Raw genomic sequence first — 22,552 nt, 5'->3', positions numbered from 1 at the left:
GGCAGGTCCCGGCCCGGCATCCAGGACTGGGGGCAGGTCCCGGCCCGGCATCCAGGACCGGCGGCAGGTCCCGGCCCGGCTGGAGCCCGGAGCGGAGCGTGGGCAGCTGGATGGATCAAGGAATCCTTGGCAGCCCTGGCGGGACACAGCGGCCCGGCTCTTATTGTGAAAGGATGATGTCAGGCAGCTCTCTCATCTCCCGGCTCATCACTGCTCCGCTCACCGCCCTGGCACCGCTACCTCCGCTCCAGCACCTCCGAGCCGATGCCTTCTGCCCGGCGGAATATGTTATCCCAAATCCTTTTGCCCGCCGTCAGCCTCCTGCTTGCGCATTTGCAGTATTTCCTCTGCTGTTTGATGCAATTCATTCCAGGTAAAAACGCAATAAACAACCGAACCCTTCTGTCGCGTTGGGGAGGAGGGTTGCTGCTGCTGCTGCTGCTGCTGCTGCTGCTGCTGCTGCTGGCACGGGTGGGTAGAGCGATCTCACCTCCATCCATCAGAAATTCGGAGCTGAGCGACCCGAAGGGCTCTGTGAGATGCTAGAAATTCTCTGTGATTTATTGAATAGATAAACGGAGGGGCGAGGATTACAGCAGGCACGGATGGTTTAGAGCTGGAAGAGCGGTGCCCAGCAGATTCCCTGCGCACGGGAGGCAGCTCTAAGTGGGCTGCGAGGGGATGGTTTGGAGCAGGACCATTGGTGAAGCTTCCATCTGAACCTACAAGTTGGAAACTACCCCAAGGGATCTTGCATCACAACCAAACCTGGCAATTTGTGTTATCGCTGCACTGCCCGAGCTGGTTTTTGTTTGGGGTGGTTTTTTGTTGATTTCGTTTATTTTGGGTTTTGTCAGTTTGGTTTGGGGTTTTTCTTTGATGTTTTTGTTTTGTTTTTGCTTTGTTTTGTTTTGTTTTGGTCTGAGACCTGCTTCCAAAAAATAGGGACCAGTAAAGATCGCAACTTAATTCACCAAAATTCCTGCGGTTAGATGATGGTGGTGGTGGTGTTTTCCTGCCCTTTAAATTCAAAGCATTGCTCCTGGGGTATCCAGAGATCTGAGAAGTTCTCCAATTTGCCTTGTTGTGCCACCAGAACACCCCAAAGTGTAAGATCCATTTCTATTGGTGCCTTTGGGAAATGAGCAGGTAGTTCTTTTGTGCAGGAGGGTGCACCGACACTTTCCTCCCTTGGGCGGGCCTGTCTCTGCTCCTTTCCTCCATTTCTTTTCCCCTGTGTTTCCTGTCACTTGTTTTGTGTTCTTCTCTGCTTCCTTGGCTGGTAGCGAGGCAGTGGGTGGCTCAGCCCCTGACCATGGGAAACCAAGCAGCCAGACAGGACAACGAGCCCAGCACGGGGACCTCCCGGCGCCCACCAGGCAAGTGCAACCCCTCCAGTGCAGAAACCAGCGTGGGACACTCAGCTGAGCTGGGGAAGGGCAGAGAGGGAGGACTGGAGGCACAAATCCACAGTACAGCAACTTCACTTCGGGCTGGGTCGATGGGGAAAATCCTTTTGCTTCCCGTGCTGTGCCAGCCTGTGTTTCATAGGGAACGTGATGCCGGTCGTGGCTTGTGCCAGAGGATTCTCCTGGATGAAAACGATTCTCAGGGAAAGCAGAATTTTTTTGCTTCACCCTCCCTGCTTGAAGAATACCCTGAGCACTGTATTTACCAAACTTAGTGCCCCTTAATGCCCAGAATCACAGAATAGGGAGCTGGAACTGTGCGGTTGCAGGTGGAGACAAAATGGAGGTTTCCCTGTGCCCTGGAGTTGAATCCGTAGGTTAAAATCAAGGTGGATTTGCTCCCTGTGATGTGATTCCAATCTTCCAGTGAGCAAATGGCTCCCATGTTTCCTCCATCCACCAGGAAAGATTTTCTGATTTGCCTACTGTTGTTTAAGTACATTTTAATGTCTGATCTACTGCGACAAACAAAGGAGCTGGGGTGGTTTCTTCTCTAGAGAAACTTTTTCAAGAGCCTCGTCCTTCATCCCACTTTTTCTGGATGTAACTCAGTGTTGGGCTGTCAGTTTGCTGTGAACAGAAACAGCACCCGAAGAACTGCCAGGTTAGGATAACTCTGGAATAATTGCTTACAATGTTTAGAAAAGAACTGAGGAAAATGTACAGCTCCCTATTTGGCACTGCCTCTGCTCTGCTGTGCCAAAGGAAGTTCAGCTTTAAGCTTATTTTTAAACCATTAAGGTAGGATGGAGACTGCAGCTAAAAAAAACGAGATTTCTGAGGGGGCAGGTTGTGACATCGTGCCGATTTTTAGTTTTAAAGCTTATTTTTAAATGCTTGGGGTATTTTTAAATGCTTGTGGTAGGATGGAAACTGTAGTCAAGAAATGAGATTTCTGAGAGGGCAGGTTGTGATACTGTGCTGCTTTTCACTTGTTGTGTTCAGTGAGCCCCATTGGGACTGCAGAGCTTTTATTGTGTATTAAAGTTCTGCCAGCTTGAAGTGTAGCCAGAATGGAAGCCATAGATAGTTTTAATTATGTGTTGTGTAACATTGCAAACGAGTCTGTCTTCTGTCTTTTGCAGAGATTGATCCCTTCTTGGGTAGCTGGAAGTTACAATCAATTATGATTTGTGACTGAATTTTTACCTGAAGGTGATACACCTTTTTTGCAATTGTTCAGGAAAATTGCATTAAAGTAGGAATTATTTGTGTTCCGTATGCTCAGTGCATCCAGATTGGGTGCAATGAAATGAAATAGATTTTAGGTTTATTATTCAGATTAATTTTTTAAATAAGAAGCACAGGATTAATTTTTTTAAATCCTTGTACCCTCCCTTCCTCCTGGCTCTTCAGAATTATCCTGTGATAACTTGTCATGTTTCTGAAGAACTTGTGTGTTGCCTCATCTGGATGTCATGATTTGATTACAACTTGCCTGCAATTCTCTCAGGATCTGGAGCTCGTTTGAGTGGTTTCCAGAAGGAAAAATAATCCATTCTCTTGCTGTGCTTCTTTCTCTCTCTCTGGTCTGATAGGACGGGGTGTTCACTTCCATATTCTTGTATATAGTCCATTCTTTTGTGGACATTGTCTTGGAATGAATTCTAAGATGAATCCTAACTAGAGCAGGTTTCGAGAAGATGAGCACATGAATGGTTATCACAGGACATGGAAAACAAAAAACTTGGCTTACTTAGCTTAGGAAGTGATATCCTTCTTCACTCCAAATACAACCCCTGGCAAACACAACCTACCAGAGGTACAGAACAGTTCTGCCAGAAAAACGAGGGGGATAAACTGTCCCATGAATAAAGTCCTTTTGTAAATTGAAAGCATTTTTCTAATCAGCTGGACAATGAGCAGTTATCCAAAGAGGGAATAAGTGTCAGAAAATATAGTCATTTTTAAGCTAAAGTTCATATATATGAATTTGTAGGACAGCAGTTGGGAGGGGATGACTCAGGAGGTCTTTTTCCAGTCCTGGTCAGGCTCTTCTGTGAAGCACCTTTCCAAAATTCCCATTTACAGTGTATCTCCAGAAAGTTTGGATGTGGTGCCATCCTCAGTCATGCCAGCTTTGTTTCTGCTTGGATGCAAAATGCCTCTTTAGGGACATGTTGCTCTCATTTTTTAATGCATATTTGGCATCTTTGCAAGCTCAGCAGACTAAGGCTGCATTTCTGCAGATTCTGATGGCAGTCACTGAACCTGCCAGGGGTTAGTTGACATGAAAATCTTCTACTTCTGTATAAGAAAATATTCTGTGGCACCAGTGTTGGGATCAGATTGAGTGCTTGATAAAGGATTTAATCAGAGCTTAATTGAATTCCACGAGGGGGAGGATGGATGAGGTTGGAGGTTAATTGCTTTAGCTACACAGGCTGAATTTGTACTTTTTTAATCTTTTCCCATCTGTTTTCTTATCTCTTTTCTGATCTCTTTTTTAAAAAATCTTAATCACCTCTTATAATATATTATATTATTATCGTATTAGAGAGTTAAAGACAGATTTGGGTATTGGCAAATTGAAGAAGTACCTTGAAGGAATCTGGCAGTTTGCCTTCCTCAGGCCTAACCCCCACCCTGTTCATGGCTGTTCTAAAGAAGCAAGCTCAGAAAAATGCTGTGTGCCAGCTGGGCTCTTGTGCAGATATTCTGTCTGGAACAGCAAGATGTAGGTGGGAGCAAATTCCGAAAATCCAGGTACTGAGAGCTGCATAAAAAACCAGGAGACAGAGGAGCTAACTAAAAAAATAAAGCTTTTATTGGAATAAAAGGGAGAGATGTAACCCCAAGGACTGTTTTCTTCTTCCCAATATCCTGTGCCGTGATGAACCTCACCAGGATTACTGAGTCACCTTTTTGGCTGTGCTGGCTCAGCTTTCTGAGCCTCTTGGCCCTCCCCAGACCCACCAGCTGGTCAGGTTAAAAGCCTTTGCAGCTTCTTCTCCTAATGCCAGAAATATATTGCCTTCTTCCTGGCTGCTACACGGGTGACAACAGAGAAACAGGATCAAAAGTTTCGTCTCCATTTCACTGTTGGTCACTGGAAATTGGGAGAATCATCTGAGCAGAAGTTTAGCAGATGTTTGGGGCATGATTTCTATGTAGCATAAGTTTAGGTTTTTCTTCTTTCTCCTCTAGCTGGAGAGAAAGACTTCTCTCTAAGAGAAGTCTCAGACTTCTGGTGCTTTAGAGATTTTTACCTCTGTATGGTGTGTCCTTTTGCAAACTAACCAGACAAGGGATTCCAAACACTGTCTCATATGGAGATAAGTGAAGACTCTTGGGGTTTGGCTCTTATCCGTGCTAAAGCTGTGAGTAAAAGCCAAGTCCAGGGCAATTTTTTTGTTTGTTTGTTTTGAATTAATTTACTCTTTTAGTTTCTGAAAACTCCTTTTCCCTTCAGGTGTCCAAATAATTACTTCTGGATTTCCCTGAGTCAACAAATCATGCAATGGTCTGGCTATTGCTGGAAAATCTTCTATCTGAGCCCTACAAAATCCTGCTAGTCCTAAAAATTGATGGAATTTTTCCTTTATTTTTGGTAGAGGGATTTCCAAGATTCCCTTAACCCTTTCTGGATTTATACATCATGACCCATGGTTTAAAATATGTCCTAAATTCTTAACTTCAGTCTCTACCATTTGAGCTTTGTTTTCACAGGCTCTCAATCCTTTTTTGGCTAAAAAGTTAAGCAAGTTCTCAGTGGAGTCTCCTACTGGTTCTCTGTCCTTCCCTGAGATAAGTTAATCATCCACATCCTGAAAGAACCTTGTGGAGGTAACGAGAACTCATTTGAAAGTTTTTGTGAGGTTTGTCCAAACCAAACAAGGGATTCAGTGTATCCTTGTGGCAACAGTCCAAGGAAGTTGTTGCTTAATTACTTTCCCTCCTTCTTGTTCCCACTCAAAGGCAGGGGATGGTTTTCTACCCTCAGTAATTGGACAACTCCAAAATACATCCTTTCAGTGCAGTACAGAATAAGAACAGTGAGAAGAGGGAATTTGATTCAGAAAAGTATGAGGATCAGGGGCTGTAGGGTGTCTAGGCTTAACTATTTCATTAATTATTCTTAAATCTCGAACCATCTGGGGGAATACAAGAACTGTCACCCTTTTTGCCACATCCCCTGTCTGGCTTTTTGCCCCTTCTTGGGCATTGACCTTTTGCCACCCTTGGGCATTTTCCTTTTGCTTCCAACTGTGACTGTGCTGCAGCCTTTGCAAGAACACCCACTTATTCCTTACAGTTTCAGAGGCTGACAGGTAAAGTGTGCAGGGCTCCACCTGGGCTGAAGAGTGGAGGCTGGAAGCAGCAGTGGTGAAAGTGGCTGGTAGAACCAGAACTAATTGCTGTTGCAAGTTCAGTAAATGGTCTGGAATTCCTGCAGGGTGTGGTGGTGGCTGTACCAGAGCTGGTCAGGCTTGGGTTTCTGTGTGCCACGCTGTCCTGTTGGTCAGGATTCCACTTAGAGCTCAGTGTCATCAGTTCAAGGTTAGTTCAGTGGTCTTAGAGACAGAGGCAAAGCAGCTCCAGTGCCCTGTGGACAGGGAGCCTTGGCAGGAAAGGCAACAGGTAAATCCACCTCTGCAGCTAAATGGATTGCTCAAACAATCCTTGTGTTGATGAGGCTTTGCAAACCAGGCTGTTGGAGCCAATGACTGACATCACTGCGAGTTCACAGCATTCCAATCAGTTCATGCTTTCCTGGTGCTTTTGTCCTGGAGCTGGGACCAACCAGGGGGTTATTGCAGTCAAACAAGAGGCTCCATCAGAAATTATCCCTTTCTGCTACTGCTTATTTACTTACCAAATATAACTGGTAAATCTCTTTTGTCCTGTCCTGTAAATGTCCTTCAGCTCAGTTGCATTTGTGTTCTTCCTGATTGCCATTTTTGGGGGGGGATTGCAGTTATTTTTCTTCTTTCTTTTTTTTTTTTTTCCCTTTTCCTTCAGTTATTTATGAAATCAATTGCAAATAGAAGTTCCTGCAGTTAAAGGTTATCATCATATATTTTATTACCTCCTTTGGGCTGCAGAACTGGTGTCTCTCTCATGGGTTAACTACAGCAGAGTTAAATCCACTGGGTTTTGAGCTCCCTGGGGATGTGTGGGGTTACTGTGCTTCACCCTGAGCATCCACTCCAGCCTGGCTGCTGAATGCTGTTCCAGACATTCAACCTCTAGCAACTGTCACCTGATTACAGGGAAAATCCTAATTTCCTTCTTTTTTATTTTCCCTGCTTTCGTTGCAGGTTTAAAGAATTACCTTCCCAGCCCACCCAAAGAGCAAATCCTCTGCCACAGACCCAGGGGGCTGCAATGCATCTCCCCCTTAGTGCAGACCATGGAGGAGACCCCTGAGCCCATCCCAGCCAAGGTCAAAGGGCATATTCCCAAATGGATCAATGGCAACCTTCTGAGGACCGGGCCTGGCAAGTTCGAGTTTGGCAATGACAAGTAAGTCTCGAGTGAGTCCTTTGTCACTGACAAAAGTCCATCCCTGAAATCCAGGGCAGGGAGTTTGGAAGTTGGTTGCACTAAACTCTGTGTGTTGCTTTAGAAGCAAATATTAAAATAGTTCAAGAAGGCAACTACTGCCTTTGCCATCCTGAGTGACATTCAAAGTGACAAACAAGCCCTTCCTCCAGCAGAGCTGATGGCAGCAATTGGCCAAAGCTGATCATCCTATCACATGTCCCGAGACCATCAGTTTTTCTGAGAGTCTCACAGATTTCTTGTTTTAGAGAGAATAACCTCCTGCAAGGAGCTGAGAGCTAAAGGCTCCTCCTCGTGCCATTGGGCTTTCAGCAGTAATTTCTACTGGACATTCTGTTCCCTGTGCAGGAGCCTTTGCAGAGTGACTGGTTTGCCAGTACAGAGTATTTCCCCCCAAACTTACACATACCAGTCTCAAGTTTCATGTCCCACAGCTGCAAATTCACTTGTTTTGTTTCACTCAGTTCAAATGTTTTCCCAAAGAAAGCTGCACCTGGTTCAGTGTTCATGGGATCTGGGCATTACAAATAATACAATGATCTGGGCATTACAAATAATTACAATGATCTGGGCATTTACAAATAATAAATACCTACAGGCAAGAGGGAACAGTAGATCAGAACTTCATGTAGTGTCCAATTCCAGCGCTCTTACTGACTTCTTACTCACCACTAACCTCTTACTAACCTCTAATTTACTAATCTACGTATTTTTTATCTCTGTTTGATCTCTTTTTAATATCTTTTTCTGCCTGTTTTCTTATCTCTTATCCCTTTTTAAAACCTCTTCATTATTTATTTATTTTTTTTTTTAATCCCTCATTCGTAACTTCTGGAAGCTTTAACCACTGGTTTGATGGCATGGCTCTGCTGCACCAGTTCCAGCTGAGGGCTGGCAGGGTGTCCTACAGGAGCAGGTTCCTGCAGAGCAATTCCTACCTGACCAACAGGCAGCACAACCGCATCGTGCTCTCGGAATTCGGGACCTTGGCAATGCCAGACCCCTGCAAGAGCCTCTTCGGGCGCTTCATGTCACGCTTCGAGATGCCACGTAAGGGGGGCTCTAAGAAACAAGGAATTGTCCAGGGGAACCTGTGGTTGGTTGTGAAGGGAGGGGTGAGGAAGCCTGGTGGGTTTATGCTGAGCCCGTGGTTTCCCTCAGCGTGTGGGAATAACAACAGCAAAAATGATGGAAGTGGGTGCCAGGCTGGGCTGGCAGAGGCACGTTCAATTCACTGTGCCACCTCAGGTCACCTGCTTCCAGTTTGTTGCGAGTTTCCAGCAGAAATCTGCTTCCAAAGAACAGCCTGTGCAGTGCTGGTAATGAGCATTACAACCTGGTGTTCTACCTGGGACACAGCTTTGCCCTTAAAACGCTTTGCCTTGCTAAGCTCGTAGGGTAAGTGGGCTAATCCTTCCCTTCCTAGACTAAGGTGCAGATTACATGGGTAGGGTGAGAGGTGGTATTGCACAGGAGAGGAAGTTCCATTGCCTGTGGGATCCTATGTGTGTCAGGGAAGAAATTGGCTTAATGAAGGACTTCCCACTATATCCAGAACGGACCTGAAGTTTGCAACCTGTGTGACCATCTTCTGCCTCTTACCTTCCCTGAGGAGATGGACCCCATCCTGCCAGTCACCTGTTCTCGAGTGAAGCTCCCCAGCCCAGCTCTCTCAATACATTTCAGAACTATCTACATCCCCCTTTTCTTTTCCAGGCTCCAGCAGGTTGTTCCCGCCCTCCCTCTGCCTGTTGGACTCTTCACACACTTAGAGGGAATTCCTCACTACAAGAAGAGCTGTCCTCTGGGTTTTTCCTCTCTCAACCACACACACAATATTCAACTGTGGGAACAGCTTTTCCCTCAGCTCTTCCCAGCCACCTGGTAGTGAGTCCCAGCTCCCCTTGGAGCAGCAGGAACAGCTCTGGCTCTGTGTGTCTGTAGCTCTCAAAAGGCATCTCCCTGACTCAGTTTTAGAAAGAAAGGGAATAGGGAAGCAGAAGCATCCCTTGTCCCACACAAAGAGCATCCCTGCCTTCCCCTCAGCCCAGGTTGTAGCTTCAAGTCCTGCCTCTCATTTCCAGTGCTGAAAATCAAACATGGCAAACTCTTCATGTGGCTTTTAGAGGAGGGGACTTTGGCTGGGGAGGAAAGGGAGAAATAAGAATATGAACAAATAAGAGGTCAGGAGCTAAGGGCATAGAGAAATAGGAAGATCACCTTGGCTTCACTGCAGTGATTTCTGTAAGGACTACTCCTTGTCCCTTTAACCCGAGTTCACCTGCACAGACAGTTCCCTGAGTGCCTTTGTAGATTAGTGAGGTATTTCTAATCAGCCACAGAGGAATTAATGTCATTGCAAATGGGTTTATTGTTTAAACATGTGTAACTTGAGATAATGTGACATGAGCTCGAGCAGAGCTGTGCCCAACCTCAGGATTTTGTTTCAGGGCCCAGTGACAATGCCAATGTGAACTACGTGCTGTATAAAGGAGATTATTACATCAGCAGTGAGAACATCTTCATGTACAAGGTGGACCCAGAAACGCTTGAAACGAAGGAAAAGGTGTGGGCAGGTGGGATGAGGGAACTGTGGCACAGAACCCTTAGCTGGTGGTTACAGAATCTGCTGCTGCTTCTAAGGGCAGCTGAGATTCCGAAAGATTTTGTCTGGGCCACAGCCATGAGCATCTCTTCGTGCCTGAGGCCCTGAAAAATCCCCTCAGCAGCCAGGCAGCTCTCGGGGTGAGATGCAGTCACTGCCCACTGGGGCAAGGAAGGGGAGACACAGATGCAGGTCTGGGCACAGCTCCACTCTTCCTGTGCTCTCACTGCATGTCTGGGCTTGTCTGCACCTACCAGTGTGTGAAGAGTAAAAAGTGCACCCAGGGAAAAGGTCATCACTGATCTCAGAGCTGCACTCCTCCCTGTCACTTCATCTCTCTTCCCTTTTTCTGCCTTTCACATCTTTTTAAACACTCCAGAACTGCCCTTCAAGGTCTTGGCTAAAACTCTCTTGCAAATGAGTTAATTCAATGTAAATTCAACTCAAAGTTCAGCTGCCCCTTTATTTCCTCCCCTGACAGCAAATGAACAGAAAGTCAGAGCAGTCTTTCCCTGTGTCCTGTGCATCATCTCCCAGGAGTGTGGCTGCATTTGGCAGAACATGGCCTGTGAAATGACAGCATCAGCTCTGTGTCCCCCTGGCTGCACCCTCAGAGGGGGTTTGGGTTTTTGATTCTGCCCTCCTAAATCAGGATTAACTCCTGTGCCTGTGTGTTAACCACGGACTGCTTGATACCACAAAACACCAGGCTCAGTGCACCCTCAGATCCTGAGGGAGGCATTCCAGGAGTCCCTCTCTCCCTCCAGGATCAGCAGTGACTCATGAGGAAACTCAGTTTACACACTGAAATGGAGAGTTGGGTGATTTGTTTGATCTGGTTTGTAAACCAGAGTGCAGTGATGGGAAGACACGTGGGGATTTTTAGGTCGAGTGTTCAGCTCTGTTGAGCCATCTTTTCATTTAAAAAAAAAAAAATCCCCTTTAGCTGCTTTTTTAAATGCAGACTGTTATTTATGGGCTAAGTGAAGAAATGGAAGGAATGATTTCACATCTAAACTCTCCAATCTGAGATGGGACCTGGTTTTCTAAGCTTCTGGTGTTAGAAAACTTGGTGATTCTTTGGGGCAGTGACTGTCTCTTCACACATGTCTGTCTGTGCTCATAGCATGGGGTCCCAGCTAAAATGCTTGCATGGGAACATTCCCACTGTGTCACTTGTGCCAATTGGAATGTTCGTGTCTCCCAAGGAATGGCTTGTGCTGTTAGTCCCATTTTACTGGCAGGACTAACACAGAGAGAAATATCATTAATTTTCAAGGATTTCAGGAAGACTGCAGGCAAACTGAAGAGTTAAGTCCAGATCCCACATTATTAACAATGGATAAAGTCTGCTTTTCTTCCTCAGACTTCCACGGAAGCCTGTGGCTTTTTCCAGAGCAACAGGGAAGTTCTGCACTGACTGAAAATCCTTGGCATTTGCAGGTAGACTGGAGCCAGTTCATTGCAGTGAACGGGGCCACTGCTCATCCTCACTACGAGTCTGATGGGACAACCTACAACATGGGCAATTCCTATGGGAAACACGGTAAGCTGGGCCTGGCCAGGCCTGGGCAGGGGGCACAGGACACTTCTTGGTGCTGTTCCAAGGAGCAGCTGTGGAAGAAACATCTAAAGTTGCTTTTTCTCTTTGAGTCAAAGTGGTGAGAAGCCAGACTGGTTCTGTTTTACAGTGCCAGTCAGTCCCACAACAACAGCCTCTCTCAGCATTTAGTTTCAGATCCATCTGACTTTGGGCTGTGAGTATCCAACAGATTCTCCTCTCCCAAGCTTTGCTGGGAAAAGGGAGAATGATGTTTTTAGTCCCATCTTCACTTACAGTGACTGGCTTTTGATAAGCACCACACGGGTTCATGCAGGAGAGAAGATGGAATTTATGAGTCACCTGGCTACATTACAGCAAAGCTGAATTTTATGGGAGATTTTTCTTCTTCTCAAAACAACGAGCATCTAGTTGGGATCTAATTCCATTGATGTGGTTGCCCAGGGCTGGTATTCACTGTTAGTTATGTGAAATCCTGCTTTTGCAGGTGCCTGAGGTCTCTGAAAACAGCCAGTGCCCTTTATTATCATTCCTCAGGCTGGTTTCAGTTCACTCCACAGTTTCCCAGTTTTGATCATTTTTCATTCATGCTGCTTTCATTTCCTTTTGCCCTGAGCAATATCCAGCTTTGTAGCACATGCTTTTTTCAGCTGGAGAGACCAAACTCTAGATTATTCAAACATGCCATTCTCTCCTGCCCACGTGCTCAGATTTATTAACTGAGCATCACCAAGGCTCAGAGTTTTCATTTCCTTTGATACCCAAGCTATGAACTTGGTTTTGCTCTTGATCCTGCTATTATGGGATAACCTAAGGAATGCACTGCAGACAGTAAAATGAGCTGGCACTCCACCAGCCTGAGAAGATCCTTCTTCTTTCAATCTTTTGTTTTGTTTTGTTTTGCTAAATAATCCTCTGTAGATTGTTTTATTGACTTGGTGACAGGCTGTTGATTTTTCTGCTCAGTGAAGCTATGACTGTGGTTTCCAGTGCTCCTGGGAAATGGGAAGGACAGAGCCTGACTTTGCTTTTCTGCCTGTGAACAGTCTCAGTGGTGCTGAACACCTTTCTCCCCTCCAGGGTCCAGCTATAACATCATCCGGGTCCCTCCACAGAGCTCAGGCTGCACTGACACATTAGAGGGAACAAAAGTGCTGTGCTCCATCCCTCCCATGGACAGGGCAAACCCATCCTACTATCACAGCTTTGGTGAGACAGTTTTCCACCTCAGACTCTGGGGGTTTGAGCTGCTGGGAGGCAGACAGGGCTGTCCACTGCCCCCTGCCCCTGGGGTGTTTTCCCATCTCATACCTGGGTGATGTCTCCTTCCTTTTCTTTTCAGGAATGACTGAAAACTACATTGTTTTCATTGAGCAACCCCTCAAGCTGAATCTGTTCCAGATTGTCACTTCCAAGCTCCGTGGCAAAACCATTTGTGACGGGATAAGCTGGGAGCCTCAGTACAACACCTACTTCCACGTGGTGAATAAGCACACTGGGGAGGTGAGTGCATCTCTGGCCTCTGCAGCAGCTGCTCTGGAACCTTAGATCCCAAGAGGAGAGTGCCTGGCAGCAGCCACAGGGAGCTGGATCAATCAGTCCAGGAGTTACTGCAATATAGGCTTTAAAGCATGGGTGTAAATTCATTAGAAATGAGATTACTTCCTGCAGTTCCCTCTCTACTGATTCATTTCTTTGCCAGCCCTGAAAGAACAGGCAGAAATAAGCAGCTTGGGGCTCATGAGACTGAAATGCAGGGGTATAAAAGGTCAGTCCCAGCCTGGGACAGATGCTCTGGGGAGGGAGTCAGGACATCAAGGGGCCTGGCCTGGCCTGATTTTGGCTTTTCTTCATCTGTTTTTGCCTAGTTACTGGCTTGAAGTAGCCCTTCTGTAGCAACACAAGGCAGATCCCAAGAAATGGGGGATGAAATGGGAGAGTGTAAGAGTCTTTGAGGGGTGGCTGGGAGCTTTAGAGAGGAGCCTGAGCCTCCCCTGTGTCCCTGCAGGTGCTGCCAGGGCAGTGGTACACGAAGCCCTTTGTCACCTTCCACCAAATCAATGCCTTTGAGGACTGTGGCTGTGTGGTGCTGGATCTGTGCTGCCAGGACGATGGCACCAGCCTGGCCTTGTACAAACTGCAGAACCTGAGGAGGGCTGGGGAGGCTCTGGACCAGGTGAGACCTCTGCCTCTGTTTCCCCAGGCTCTGATGCTGGGCCAGTTCCTTCTCTGCAGCAAGGCTCAGGCTGGTGGAGTGGAGAGCACCACGAGGCCAAGGATGTGACCTGGGGAAAGGACCCACAGCTGTAAAAAACTAAAATGGGGATCTAATGATCCGCTTAATTATCTCTTAGCAGATAATCTCCATGGAGTGTTCCCTTGAAAGGTTTAAAACTGGTGTGTGACACAGAGCTCCAGAGCCTGCCAGAATGTCCTTCTGCTTTAAAACCTTGCTTTTAATCATATTCGTTTTCCTTATCCCAGTGTAATAATATTTTTCCCCTGAGAAATTTCCCCCAAGTTTTTGCATGGCTTCAAAAGGGAAGAAGACACCCTGTTGTATAAAGGCATTGCTTCAGAGAAGTGGCATTGGTTAGGAAAATCACAGAAACTCAAACGCCACGGAAGCCCCGGCGTTGTCACCTCACAACAGCACGTTCTAATAAATTACCTATTTTATCCAGCTCTGCCACAAGCCCCATTTGAGGCCATGTTGGAGGCATTATTTTGCATAGGTCACACATGGGGAAGGCGGGGGTGCTTTCAGTGTCTGGCACTGCAGATGTGTTGAGTGGAAACCCGCCGTGCCCTGCATGCCCAGGCAGGTCTCAACTTCCTCCCGCTGTGTTCTGAGCTGTCTAGAACCCAGTCAGATCTGACCTGAGAACACTACAGCTGTCTCCCTGCCAGGTCATTTCCTTCTGCTTTCCTTTGTTTGTTTGTGTTTTTTCAAGCATGTTTTGAACACCAGTACAGCAGAAGGTTAATACGACCTCCTGCTTTGCAAACTGATCCCAGCTTTTGTCCCCCCTTCCCTGAGCACAAACCAGCCAGGGTTGGATCTGGCTGAAGGTGTCCCTGTGTCAACATTAGGCTCGTGTTTCCAAAACCCAGGTTCTCTAACTGACAGGCACATAACCATTAAACTGTACACACACAGGGGAGTGCAAGTCATTTCAGAACAGAGCCTTAAGCTCACGGCTTCTCAGAAACCCAAGGCATGACTGAGCATGACTGGTCCCTGAGCCATGCTGAAGTGCTTTTGCTTGCTCACTAAACCATAATTTATCTGGCAGGGTTCCTCAGCCGAGTTACTGGGGTTACATGAACCATAAAAGCTTTGAAAACAGGGTTTCAGGATTAACACATATGATTAAAGTGAAGTTTCACGTTGCACTGGTGAATTACAGACTGAAGTAACTGAAAACCACCAAAGCAGGGCCCTTGTCACCTGTTTTATTTAGAAGGCTTAATATATAGGAATATGATGGGTTCTAAACTTGGCTTGGACAGAACTTTAGTGGCAATGGTGGAATCATTCCTCTCGTGCAAGCCACTGGATGTCTGTCACACTGGGGGCTGCTGGTTTGCTCTCCCCTTTGCTCCCCAAGTACATCCATCCTTCCCCTGGACTTCCAAACATGAATCCTTGTGTGCCTGAGAATGGAAGAGGGAAATCCTGCAGGATAACTTCAGGCACTGAACTGAGGTACAGCAGTCTCCTGCTTGCCTTACCATCTGGAGGAGAAGGAGACTTATCCAGAGAGCAATGTAAGTGTTCTAACTAAATATACTGCAGTGTGTGTCCCAGTGTTGAATTTGGAAGATAATGGAGGGATTTGCATACTCAACTCAGTATTAATTAATTAATTAATCCTGTGAAAGCAATGCTGACCCTTTCAATTGCTTGTCTTTTTGTTTTCTGCTCTAATACTGGAAGGTGCAGAGAACTTCTTTCTGTGATGTGTTTTACCTTACCAGAACTGGGTAAATAAAACACATAGCAGAAAGAATGATTTTAGGGCTGGGAGGAATGTCTCAAACTTCCGAATTGTGCCCCAAAAATGCATTTAGCCTGCAGTGTCTCTCCTCTCTCCATGCCCATGACTTGCTGTCTCTGTAACAGGTTTATGCCTCGCTCCCCCGAGCTTTCCCTCGCCGCTTTGTGCTCCCTCTGCACGTGGATCCAGACACACCTGTGGGCAAAAACCTGAACCCACTGCCTTATACCCTGGCAAGGGCTGTGAAAGATGCAGATGGAAAGGTGTGTATTGAAGAGCTACAGAACTGTGGGGAGATTGCCTGCGACAGTTGCCATCCCGTGCCATTGTCTTCCCGGATCTTTTTTCTTCCCCGTTCCCAGAACATTTCTTCCCCACAATGGTGGTGGGACCAGTCAGGTCTTCTGCCCTGTCAGAGCTAAACCAACACCTGTATAATGCATATTTCTTCTAGGTCTGGTGCACACATGAAAATCTCCACCCTGAGGGCTTTGAAAAGGTTGGGGGTTTGGAGTTCCCCCACATCAACTACTCCCAGTCCAACGGGAGGAGGTACCGGTACTTCTATGGGTGTGGATTCGGGCATTTGGTCGGAGATTCCTTGATCAAGGTTGATGTGGAGACCAAGAATTTCAAGGTGAATTAGAGTCAGATTATCCTTTTTCAGTTCCACTGAACTGGCTTTGAAAATGTGTCATTTACCAGGGGCTTTGGGGGGGTCTTTGTCCTGGTGGGTCTGGGATGGGATTCCTAATTTCATCTCTCACCCTGTGAATGTGACACACCTACCCAACAGGAGAGGATGGCACCATCATACTGCTGGGATCCAAAGGATTAATTCAAAGGTTGAACTCTTTAAGTTTCTTGGAGCACAGAGTGTGCCTGGGTATCTTTGTGGGGAGCACTCTAACTTGCAGCTCTGCTAACTGTAGCAGACAAGTATTAATGAAATGAAGCTCATCCATATGTCCCTGTGCTTGCTAGATTTGGCAGGAGGATGGATTCTACCCCTCAGAGCCTGTGTTTGTGCCAGTGCCTAATGCCACAGCAGAGGACAGTGGAGTCATCTTGTCTGTTGTGGTCTCCCCCACTGAGGTAACTTACTGTTGGTAGTTTGTCAAAGTCACAAAGCATTAGTTAACTTTTTGAAGCACAGAACCCAGCTGGAGGCTCCCTGGCAGATAGTTCCTTGCTCCCCAGGAGTGTTCCTTGGAATGTCAGTGCTTCTTGAGTGGCTCCTGTGACTGCCAGTACTCCTGGCAGTCACAGGCTTGAGCTGTGTGGCCTGGCTGGACATTTGGGCTCCCTGGTGTGCAACAGGCTGGAGAGTGAAATGAGGTTCAGCCTGGCCATTCATTCTGGCTTTCTTTTCCTCCTGCAGAACCAAAGTGCTTTCCTGCTTATCCTGGATGCAGAGACCTTCAGAGAGCTGGGGCGAGCAGAGGTCCCGGTGCAAATGCCTTATGGGTTCCACGGCATCTTCACTGCCCACTGACCACACACTTTGTCACCTCCTGTCACTCAGGGCCGAGCCAGGCTCAGAAAGAAACCTCTGCTGCTTTTACCTCCCACTTTTGCATTATTTTGGGGATGAGGGAACTGCTTTTTCTCTACCATAACCTCTGAGTTACTCCTGTGTTCCTAACAATACCCAGCCAAGGGGATGAGGGAGGCAGAAGCCCCTTCATTCAGCAGCCCCACTGCTTTATCTTAATTTTTTTACTGTTTTGATAGACCAGCTAGCAGCAGTTCACAAAGGTTGCCATGCTGAGGCTTGCAAGGGAGAAAATGGAACTCTTCCTTGGCAGCAGTGTGCTCTGAAGGGGAGAGAACATTGGTGCTCGGGGCAGTGACTTTGGCTGAGAGCAGAGGAGAGGAGTAAAACCAACCTGCACCACATGGGCCCAATGAAGGGGTGTAATTCCACCCCCACTGTAATTCCAACCCCACAGGTTGCCTTCAGTGGACTCCAGGAGGTAGATGCAGGTGCTCACAGCAGCTGTACTTGTGCTTTTCTCTGTACACTGGCAGTGCCCTCAAATAAAACCTGGTGAAGTCTCTTCCTCTCTTTCCCTGCCCTCACGTGGTCACATGCACGACACATCTCCACCACACTCCTGCTTAAAACAGCAGGGCTGGATGGCTCTGATGGCTCAGGGTTCAACCAGTATGAAACACCAGTATGAAACATGTAGAACTCCCTGTGGCCTTGATATCCCTTTGGTCGTAAGTAGAGCAGATCAAATCCCAGCTCTCATCCAGGCTCCTCCAGCTGTTGGAGGTGGGTTGGTGTTGCCAGGGGAAGCCCTGTGCAGCAGCTCACTTGCAGGCTCTGTCTGTAAGTACCCTGTGAAGAGGGAAGGCTTCAGGGGACTGGATTCCCCTCCTGGCTTAAATTCTTTTTATATTTCTTCACTGTGAGGAGCCTGGAGAATGATTCGAACCATTTTCCTCGAGCAAAAGATGAGCTCTTGTGCTCCAGGGGCTTTATCTCTTCAGACCGTTCTTCACCTTGGGAAAAGGCAAGGGAAAGAAAAAGGGTTGTACCCCAGGGCTGCTGTCCTGGGGGAGGCAGAGGGAGGCTCAGGCCAGAGCTGGTCAAAGCCACTAGATGGCAAACACCTCCCGTTGCTGGTGCTCCAGCCCTGTGTCCTCCTCCCTCCTCTCCGTGTCACTTCCATGTCACCAGTGGAACCGCCCCGCTGTATCCTGTCACCCGCGGGCAGGGAACAGCCCCCAGCGAGGCCACATGCCCAGCCCTGGCAGCAGAACGGTGCCAAGGAGGCGTTTCACGGAGCTCAGGCACCACCGCCGCTCCTTTCAAACTCTTTATTTTTTCTTGGTGAGGAAGGAAGCGGAAAGGAGGCGTCAGAGCTTCATGGACAACCTTGTGCTAACTGCAACCAGCCAGAGCTGGCACAGGTTGCCCAGGGAGGCTGTGGATGCCCCATCCCTGGCAGTGTCCAAGGCCGGGTTGGGCGGAGCCTTGAGCAACCTGGATGAAGTTTAATCTCCATTCCAACACGTTAACATTCCAGGATTCTTTGTATCACCGCACCGCGGGCTGCGGGCAGGCACCGAGGGGCAGAGATCGAGGGGCAGAGCGGGGTCCGAGCCCTGTGCGCATCCCCGGGGCTCGGAGCATCCCCGGGGCTCGGAGCATCCTGGGGACTCGGAGCATCCCCGGGGCCCGGAGCATCCCCGGGGCTCGGAGCATCCTCGGGACCCGGAGCATCCCCGGGACCCGGAGCATCCTCGGGACCCGGAGCATCCCCGGCGCTCGGAGCATCCCCGGAGCATCCCCGGGACCCGGAGCATCCCCGGCGCTCGGCGGGCGGGTCCCGCGGGCGGTGCCGCCGCTCCCGCCCCGCCCCGGGGCCGGGATGGAGCCGCCCGGGTCCAGCCCCGTTCCCAGCCCCGGATCCAGCCCCGGTCCAGCCCCGGATCCAGCCCCGGTCCAGCCCCCGTCCGGCCCCGCGATGTCGCCGCGCTCCGCCCGCCTGGCGCGGCTGTCGCGCTCCGTCACCTTCAGCGCCTGCCACCGCCTGCACAGGTGAGCGGCCCCGGCCCGGCCCCGCTCCCCCTGCCCTGGGAGGAGGCTCCAAAGCCGCCCCAAAGCCCGCGGACACCGGGCCGGGCTCTTCTCCGTCCAGCCCCTTCCCCGATCGCCCCCGTCCGTGCCCGGCTGGGCTTAGCGAGAACTGGAGTTCTTTGTTTTAACACGTGGGTCTCGCAGTTTGCAAACATCTCCCAGTTTGTAAACATCTCCCAGTTTGTAAACATCTCCCCTAATCTGTTGGGGTTTTTCCTCGAAATTTAGGTGTTCCTGAAGAGCGCCTGGGCCAGAGCTCAAGGAGTGTTGTTTGGGTGATGCTCTCAGGCACACGGTGTGACTCGTGGGGATGGGCCCGTGCAGGCCTAGGGGTTGGACTCGGTGATCCTTGTGGGTCCCTTCCACCTCGGCATGTTCTGTGTTCCTGTGACCTGAAAGCCCCTGGCAGTTCCCTGCTCCCAGGGAACCGGCGACAGGATGGGAGCACAGAGGCTGAAGCTGCACCAGGGGAGGTTTAGGTTGGACATAAGGAAGAATTTCATCACAGAAACGGTGCTCAGGCACTGGAAGGGGCTGCCCAGGGGGGTGGTGGAGTCCCCATCCCTGGAGGTGTCCAAGGAATGACTGGACATGGCACTCAGTGCTCTGGGCTGGAGGAGAAGGTGGGGATGGGGCACAGGTTGGACTGGATGATTTCAGAGATCTTTTCCAGCCTAACTGATTCTGGGATTCTGTGCTATTCCTGAAGCATGCCTTGACCTGAAATGCTCCTCAGAGCAGGCACTTGAGTTGCTTCAAAGGGAAGATTCAGAGAGGGAGGTCATGCTTTGTACTCCTTGGAGAAGCTCCCTAAGCTTTGTTCATCAGTGGTAACTGCTGATGTGCACAGTTTGCTCAAGCACTTCCTTCTGAGAGTGATTTTGGGCCATATTTCATATCTGGAACATTTACAGCAGTTTGGCAGATGTAATGAAACAGATGAAGAAAACACAGCAAAAAAAACCCCTCACTGTTTTCAACAATATGGACCAAATACTGTTCTGCTGGTGGTTTTTTGGTCTGATTTTTTTGTTGTGCCTCCTGAGCAGGAAAAACTGGTGGGTTGAATTTGGGAGGGTGAACAGATGGAGAGCTGAAAAGCAAAGGGGGCTGAAGTGAAGCCACGAGCACCTGGAATGGCCCCTGACGTGCCATGTCTGCCTCTCTCACAGTAAATCACTGAGTGATGAAGAAAACCTGAAGCTGTTTGGGAAATGCAACAACCCAAATGGCCACGGACACAACTACAAAGGCAAGGAGCTGACTTCCATCCTCCTTCTGTGGTGATGGGCAGAAGCTGCTCTCAGGGTGTGAATAACCCACAGGAGAGCTGGGCCACTCAGGGCTCAGTCTGATAGTTTTTAGTGGCTGGTTTTGTGTCTTTTTAAGAGTTAGAAGGAAACCTCAGCAGCAGGGGGGTGAAGAATAGCTCTGCAGTATATTCAGTTGAATAGATAATAACTATTTATCTCAGAATGTCACTTCATAAATCAAATCTGCTTGTTTACACTCTGCAAAATCATTGTGCTTTGAATGAGGATTTTTCTAAGCAAAAGACATGCAAATTAAACAGCCTGTAAACGTTATTTGAATGTTGTTTTCACAAGTCCTTCTCCTTCTCCCTGCACCCTGAGCACACAGAATTAGATGTCCCCAGTTCCTAGACTGGCTCCCTGTTTGAACTGTATTGTAGGTGCCCCAAAACCTCTGATAGGGAAGATAAGTTACAGGGTGCTGAAATGAGGATCTGTCCCTCAATTTAAAGCTGATTTACAGGCGCAACAATTCTAGCCCCGAGAGAAGTGGCAAACACTTCATCCCTTAATTTCATTCTCTGCTATTCCATTACATCAGAAGACTTAGAAGCTGCCCCCACATCTCATAAAGCCCTGGGGTGAGCAGTGAGGGGGGTGTCTGTCCCCACAGCAGCAGGGCTGGGTTTGGGTTCCTGGGCTCCTGGTGACCTGATCCTCTCTCTGTTTTCAGTTACAGTCACGGTGCGTGGACAGGTAAGTGCAATCAGCATTTTTTTCTCTTCCTGAGGGGGGCAGGATGGATGTGTCCCCCTGTCCCACAGGGCTGAAGTGCTGCCCCAGGGGCTGCATTTCCCAGTGCTGTGTTCAGCACTGTAGGAGGTTTCCCATAATCACTGTCCTGCTCACCTTGCCTCTAAGGAGGATTTGCTGGAAGGGAGAATGCCCTGAGCTCAGACTGGGCTCTGTTTTGTCCCTGCTTGTTCAACAGAGCAGTTTAATGCCTGTTTTCCTGCTTATCATCACTCCAGATTGTTGCTTGAAGACTCTTTCAGTGAATTGTTCCTCCCTGGAGTCAGCTTTTATGAGAGAGTGGAACCACTGGAGTTGTTTGTAGGCTGTGTCAAGCTTTTGGAACCATCACAGGAGTAGAGCTGGAACTCTGTGACAGTAGAAAGTTATTTCTCTTGTGGCTCAGATGACCTGAGCACAGATTACCTCTGATTTGTGCAGGTAATAAGGATGTGAGGCCAGGCTGCTGATCTCCCTTTGGGTTTCCCTGCAGATTGACCCAGTCTCAGGAATGGTTATGAACCTGACAGACCTGAAGGAGTACATGCAGGTAATGGCACTGTTTTCCCACATGTCCCCTGGGAGAACTGGTTAGAGCTCAGCAATCTGTGCAGTGCCAGAGTGGAGAGACATGGGGAGACGATGATGGCAGGAAATAAAGGAGAAATTGAGGCTAAAATGCTTCAGCAGTACCAGGAATTTCACAGCTGGATGTAGGGCTCTCACCCTCTTTTTTGTACATACCTTCCAGTCCCTTGAGCATGGTTATCTGAACCCCACTGACCAGCTGGGACAGGACTCTCCCTCCTCTCTCTGCAGGAGGCGATCATGGAGCCGCTGGACCACAAAAACCTGGACAAGGACGTGCCGTACTTCGCCGAGGTGGTGAGGTGGGTCACGGGGGCTCCTCCTGCCACTGAACAGTCCCCAAGGCTCAGTCCTGCACCATCAGGTGCCCACTTGGCCCCCCCGTGGCCTCCACTGTCCCCCCAGCCCGTTGTGGTGCTCAGGTATCACCGTGGGCTCTGACTGTCCCCCCTCTCCCCCCCAGCACCACGGAGAACGTCGCCGTGTTCATCTGGGAGAACCTCCAGAGGCTCCTGCCCCCGGGAATCCTTTACAAGGTGAAGGTGCACGAGACGGAGCAGAACGTTGTTGTTTATAAAGGAGAGGAAACAACGGCTGGGAAGTGAAAGGAGCCCCAGCTCAGCTGGTCACAGTCAGATCAGTGGATTATTTTGACCCCGCTCTCTGTGTTTCCCACACCTGGACCTTGCTCCTGTGCTGCATAAGGACAAACACACAGGAATTCTTGCAGCAATCCAGCCACTCTGCTTCTCAGAATTTGTTCATTTTTTTCTCAAGGTGTTCCTGTTTTGCAAACCCAAACCACCAGGGTTGATGTGAAATCTGCAGTTGTGCCATGTGAAATAAAGCAGCTTTTGAGCAAAATGTATTTTTGGCAAAATGTATGTTGTGTCCAGTCACAAAAAGCTTTGATTTTTCTCTAATTAAATGTTGAATTAATTTATTACATTTAATAATGTGGGCTTTGGTGTTGTTTTGCTTCTTGATGAAATAGAGAAGCGTTTTTGAGAATGAGGACTATCTGATTATCTGTTTTCTCCTTATCTCTTTATTTCCTGTGTTACAGGCTCCTTCCTTCCCGTGGCTGGCAGGGCTTTCTCTGTCAAAGGAACTGGTATAGGGAGCACCATAGTTGTTTATAAAGCACTTCCTAATCCCAGCTGAAGAGCCAAAGGGAGCAGTGTGT

The 22,552-nt window shown here is 48.5% G+C and overlaps 2 protein-coding genes across 7 annotated transcripts; both read left to right on the top strand.

The window, feature by feature from the left end:
- The first annotated feature begins 79 nt into the window (after positions 1-79).
- BCO2 (beta-carotene oxygenase 2) lies at positions 80-17,201 on the top strand. 5 transcript variants are annotated; one of them, XM_027655640.1, is made up of 13 exons: positions 80-373; positions 1,287-1,379; positions 6,731-6,935; positions 7,813-8,024; positions 9,425-9,540; positions 11,023-11,125; positions 12,221-12,349; positions 12,483-12,643; positions 13,149-13,316; positions 15,267-15,404; positions 15,596-15,778; positions 16,126-16,236; positions 16,523-17,201. In XM_027655640.1, exons 1-13 carry the CDS (start codon positions 265-267, stop codon positions 16,634-16,636), a joined length of 1,842 nt encoding a protein of 613 aa, XP_027511441.1. In that variant the 5' UTR covers positions 80-264; the 3' UTR covers positions 16,637-17,201. The 5 variants fall into 5 exon arrangements, with proteins under 5 accessions (XP_027511441.1, XP_027511442.1, XP_027511444.1 ...); XM_027655643.1 differs by lacking the exon at positions 80-373 and adding an exon at positions 454-471; XM_027655642.1 differs by lacking the exon at positions 80-373 and adding an exon at positions 471-666.
- Positions 17,202-18,571: 1,370 nt separating this feature from the next.
- PTS (6-pyruvoyltetrahydropterin synthase) lies at positions 18,572-22,309 on the top strand. 2 transcript variants are annotated; one of them, XM_027655787.1, is made up of 6 exons: positions 18,572-18,694; positions 19,906-19,985; positions 20,720-20,742; positions 21,272-21,328; positions 21,598-21,668; positions 21,830-22,309. In XM_027655787.1, the coding sequence occupies exons 1-6, from the start codon at positions 18,621-18,623 to the stop codon at positions 21,969-21,971; spliced, it is 447 nt and encodes a 148-aa protein (XP_027511588.1). In that variant the 5' UTR covers positions 18,572-18,620; the 3' UTR covers positions 21,972-22,309. The 2 variants fall into 2 exon arrangements, with proteins under 2 accessions (XP_027511588.1, XP_027511589.1); XM_027655788.1 differs by having other exon boundaries at positions 21,530-21,668; positions 21,830-21,947.
- The last annotated feature ends 243 nt before the right edge of the window (positions 22,310-22,552 follow it).

This window comes from Corapipo altera, unplaced genomic scaffold (assembly GCF_003945725.1).
Source record: "Corapipo altera isolate COAL_440 unplaced genomic scaffold, ASM394572v1 71, whole genome shotgun sequence".
Lineage (NCBI taxonomy): Eukaryota > Metazoa > Chordata > Aves > Passeriformes > Pipridae > Corapipo > Corapipo altera.
Note: the sequence above shows the minus strand (reverse complement) of the source record. Positions and strands in the feature narration are given on the sequence as shown.

Coding starts and splice junctions, on each gene's coding strand:
- BCO2 (XM_027655640.1), top strand. CDS start 265: ATGCCTTCTGCCCGGCGGAATATGTTATCCCAAATCCTTTTGCCCGCC. Junction 374..1,286: donor TTTGATGCAATTCATTCCAG/GTAAAAACGCAA, acceptor CTTGGCTGGTAG/CGAGGCAGTGGGTGGCTCAG. Junction 6,936..7,812: donor TTCGAGTTTGGCAATGACAA/GTAAGTCTCGAG, acceptor AACTTCTGGAAG/CTTTAACCACTGGTTTGATG.
- PTS (XM_027655787.1), top strand. CDS start 18,621: ATGTCGCCGCGCTCCGCCCGCCTGGCGCGGCTGTCGCGCTCCGTCACC. Junction 20,743..21,271: donor CAGTCACGGTGCGTGGACAG/GTAAGTGCAATC, acceptor GTTTCCCTGCAG/ATTGACCCAGTCTCAGGAAT. Junction 21,669..21,829: donor TACTTCGCCGAGGTGGTGAG/GTGGGTCACGGG, acceptor TCTCCCCCCCAG/CACCACGGAGAACGTCGCCG.